Here is a 4650-nt window from a genome sequence, read left to right as displayed (position 1 = left end):
CCCCCCCCCCCCTCCCTTCTACTTGCCTCTTCGCCTCCTACCACGTCGTTGGGTGCTGTAGCCTAGCTGTCGTGGGCTGCCACCATCCTCTTTCTATATTATCCGTGCCAATCGGTTACCGTTCGCTTGCGTCCCGGGGGTTGCCACAGACGGATTCACATCTCTAATTTAGTTGTCTCCAGTACAGTATCAGCCCCACGTGAAGAAACGGGAAACCCTCCCCCCCGTTGCCCCCTCCCCTCAATCCCCCCTTGTGTGTCAGCACTTGCTTTCCCTCCTCCCCAGCCCTTGTGGCGTTTGGGGCTTGGTCAATTCGGAAACAAGACTTTCATTATTTTCACTGTCCCGGCTGTCAGGACCCGATCTGTGCATTATCGGACCACCGTGATTTCATTGCACGCCTGAGGAAGACCCATCATCTTGGACACTTGATTGCGCCGCTCACTGATGTAAGAGTGTGGATATCACCCATCAATGTGCTGAGAATTCTGGTGGCAATCTTTTATATCAACCCCAAGGCCATCCTCTCCTCACGCCTACGACGATGGCCTCCAACTTCGATCCTACCGCTATGTCCGGTCAATTACCAGAAGACGATTCGCCTACGGACTTAGCTGTCAATACCCACGAGGGCTCATCGGATTTGAGCCCAGAAACTTCCGATCTGGGTCGTGATACGAGCGTCGGCGGCTCAGACAGAGTCTACCCCATCCGATCGATCGTGTCCGTCAACCCCTCCCCAACCAGTCCGTCTCAACCCGTTGCAGCGACCGGTTCCACGCTGCCTCGATGCGGAGCCCGATCTTACTCCATCATCGATTCCGATACTTGGGATCAACTGCGCACACAGCCGGTCCTTACTCCACCTAGCGATACTGCCGCCAGCAGTAACGAACCCCTGTTTACGCCCGGAACTTCCGAATGCGCCTCTCATGAGCCGTCCGAAGGTCATTCACGCAACTCGGACGCTGGGATTTGGGTGCCCGCCGATTCGGACGGGTCGGTGCTAGCGGTGGACAAGAGCAAGACGCACATCACCTCCCGGTTCCAGCATGTCGTCACCGGAGGTGGACACGCCGTGATCACCGGCAACACCCCCGATACGTTCATGGCTTGCGAGGACGAACCGATTCACATTCCAGGTGCGATACAAAGTTTCGGAGTCCTTCTCGCGATGCGAGAAGACGATGACGGCCTGCTATCGGTCCACATCGCCAGTGAGAATTCGGAGGCCATCTTAGGTTACTCACCCAGTAGTCTGTTTGCCCTGGAGAGCTTCTGCGATATCCTGCAGGAGGACCAAGCGGACATCCTTCTTGACCACGTCGACTTTGTCCGCGATGAAGTCCACGATCCCGGGGCGGACGGGCCAGAGGTTTTCATTCTTTCAATAAACGATCGGAACGGTCGCGCTCGGCGCTTCTGGTGCGCTATTCATGCAATCCCCGCTCAACGGGATCTCATCATCTGCGAATTTGAGTTGGAAGATGATCGAATCAATCCTCCGAATATGGCCGGGCGCTCAACGCCCACCACCCAAACCGATACCCTTGGATTTGAGCCCACCCCGGAGCAACTGGCAAGCAGCACTGTCAACATTAGCCAACCTTTGCGAGTCCTTCGGAATGCACGCAGGCGGCGCGGTGAAGCGGCTGCTATGGAAGTTTTCAGCATTGTTAGCCAAATCCAGGATCAATTGGGAGATGCCAAGACCCTCGACTCACTGCTCAACATTACCGTGGGCTTGGTAAAAGAGCTGACCGGTTTTCATCGTGTGATGATCTACCAATTTGACAGCGAATTCAATGGGACCGTGGTGGCTGAGTTGGTTGACATGCGAACCACGAAAGACATTTATAAAGGGCTGCACTTTCCCGCAGCGGATATTCCGAGGCAAGCCCGAGAACTGTACCGTATAAATAAGGTTCGATTGCTATACGATCGGGATCAGATCACTTCACGACTAGTTTGCCGCAGTCTGCAGGACTTGCAGACCCCTCTGGATCTAACCCACGCTCATCTACGAGCAATGTCGCCAATTCATATCCGGTACCTGGCTAATATGGGTGTGCGTTCGTCCATGTCCATCAGTATTAACAACCCCCATGATCTTTGGGGTCTCATCTCATGCCATACTTACGGCGACGCGGGTATGAGAGTGCCGTTTCCAATCCGGAAGATGTGTCGATTGATCGGTGACACCCTTTCGCGCAACATTGAGCGTCTTTCCTACACCTCACGGTTACAGGCTCGCAAGCTGATCAACACTATTCCGACCGATGCAAATCCTTCGGGCTACATCATCGCCTCGTCGGATGACATGCTACGATTGTTCGATGCGGACTATGGGGCAATCTCCATTCGTTGTGAGACCAAGATTCTAGGCAAATCCACCGAATCCCAGGAGATGCTGGCATTATTGGAGTTCCTCAAAATGCGTCAGCTCAAATCAGTGGTTGCATCACATCACGTGACGAAAGACTTTCCCGATCTGCACTATCCTCCAGGCTTCAAACATATTTCGGGAATGCTTTATGTGCCCTTGTCTTCAGATGGCACGGACTTCATAGTTTTCTTCCGTCGGGGCCAGCTGACGGAGATCAAATGGGGCGGTAACCCTCATGAGAAGGAGGTTAAAGATGGTCATTTAGAGCCTCGAAAGAGTTTTCAGGTCTGGAGCGAGACAGTCATCGACCAGTCTCGTGAGTGGTCTGAATCGGAGGTTGAAACGGCAGCTGTTCTCTGCCTCGTCTATGGTAAATTCATCAAGGTCTGGCGACAGCAAGAAGCGGCTCTAGAGGGATCCCAGCTGACCAAGCTCTTGCTGGCCAATTCGGCCCATGAGGTTCGGACACCTTTGAACGCCATCATCAATTACCTCGAGATTGCACTAGAAGGCGTTCTCGATCACGAGACTCGCGATAATCTTACCAAATCATATTCCGCCTCCAAATCTCTCATCTACGTCATCAATGATCTTCTGGATCTCACCAACACTGAGAAGGGCCAGAACCTGATTAAAGACGAGGCTTTCGATTTACCTCTAACCTTTAAAGAGGCAACGGCCATGTTTGAAGGAGAGGCGAAACGCAAAGGCGTCAAATTTACGGTGCTCACCCATCCGGGTATCCCTCGAACTGTTCTGGGCGACGAACGGCGCGTGCGACAGGCGATCAGCAACCTTATCTCCAATGCAGTTCAGTATACGACGGAGGGCGAGATTACTGTGGAGTTTTGGCGGGCCCCTGTCACCCCGGAGCCCGGTGTTGTCACCATCCAGATGACGGTTCTTGATACGGGATGCGGAATGTCCGATACCATGCTCGAAACATTGTTTCAAGAGCTCGAGCAGGTTTCATATAAGGACGACGACACCTATTTCTTCGATCGTGACCCCAACTCCTCGAATGGTGAAAGAACGGAAGGGGAGGAGAAAGGCGTTCTAGGACTGGGACTGGCGCTCGTGTCGCGAATTGTTCGCAACACTCACGGTCAGCTCAGTGTCCGGTCTGAAGAAGGCAAAGGAAGCCGCTTCCAAATCTCGCTCCAGTTCGTGACTGCAAATGATGAGCAACCTGAGTTGGACCCGGTCGATATTCCAGCTCATGCCGATAGCCCGACGCCCTTCCAGACGAAGGAAGAGTTTGTGCTTGTAGATAACAGCTCAACCCCTCCTCACGAGGACCGACGACGCAGCGACGACAGTTCTCGAGCTGGTAGCACTGACAAATCACACCCTAGCCAAATTCCAATCGAAAGCCTCAAAGATAAGCTTGCTAACGTGTCTATCCGAGAGCTTTCCAAACTGTCTCAAACCGAATTAGCAGATGATGCTGCAGACTCAGTACAGCCAAATACAAAGTCTCCCTCTACGCAACCGTCCGAGAATCGAACGACTCGTCAGGATTCTAAGCCCAAAACCCCTCCCGGCATCTACAGTATTCTCGTGGCGGAAGACGACCCTATCAATGGCAAGATAATACAAAAGAGACTCGGCAAGGCCGGTCACTCTGTTCACCTGACCATCAACGGCGAAGAATGCGCGGCTGCCTTCCGTGCTGATCCCGCGCGTTATGACCTGGTGTTAATGGACATCCAGGTGAGTAATGACTCTTTTCCGAACTTCCTACATAAACCTAACGTTGTTTTTTTCTACCCATCAGATGCCGATTGTTGATGGAATCAATTCCACCAAGATGATCCGCCAGATCGAGAAGGAGCCGAGCTGTGCGCTCTCTCCGACCGCTCAAGCCAACGAACGAGTCCCCGTTTTCGCGGTGTCTGCTTCTCTCCTCGAAAAGGACATGCCTTTATATGTCGGTGCTGGCTTCGACGGATGGATCATGAAACCTATCAATTTCAACCGCCTTAATGTGCTTATCAATGGAGTGGAAGACGAGATGATCCGCCGTCATGCTACCTACCGGCCTGGAGGGTGGGAGAATGGAGGCTGGTTTTGATTCCTAGAGCGGTTATAGCCCGTTCGCCTTCCATTCTCACGGCGACCCCACCTTCGCCTCCTCCCGAGTCCTTTCGCTGGACTCCCGCTCGCCCCCGTATCTATCATCATCATATTTCCGACTATCCTCGCAACTCCACCCATCAACCTCGCATATTAACGAAAAGTAATAAGTTATGACCGATTACGAT

General features: G+C 52.9%; 1 protein-coding gene across 1 annotated transcript; it reads left to right on the top strand.

Annotated features, from left to right (window-relative positions):
* The first annotated feature begins 298 nt into the window (after positions 1-298).
* On the top strand, positions 299-4650 carry fphA (putative sensor histidine kinase/response regulator). The gene is made up of 2 exons (XM_025698791.1): positions 299-4099; positions 4164-4650. Exons 1-2 carry the CDS (start codon positions 545-547, stop codon positions 4458-4460), a joined length of 3852 nt encoding a protein of 1283 aa, XP_025545630.1. The 5' UTR covers positions 299-544; the 3' UTR covers positions 4461-4650.

Source organism: Aspergillus homomorphus (genome assembly GCF_003184865.1).
Source record: "Aspergillus homomorphus CBS 101889 unplaced genomic scaffold BO97scaffold_131, whole genome shotgun sequence".
In the NCBI taxonomy this organism is placed as follows: domain Eukaryota; kingdom Fungi; phylum Ascomycota; class Eurotiomycetes; order Eurotiales; family Aspergillaceae; genus Aspergillus; species Aspergillus homomorphus.
The sequence above is the reverse complement of the archived record's forward strand: the minus strand, read 5'-3'. Positions and strand labels throughout refer to the sequence as shown.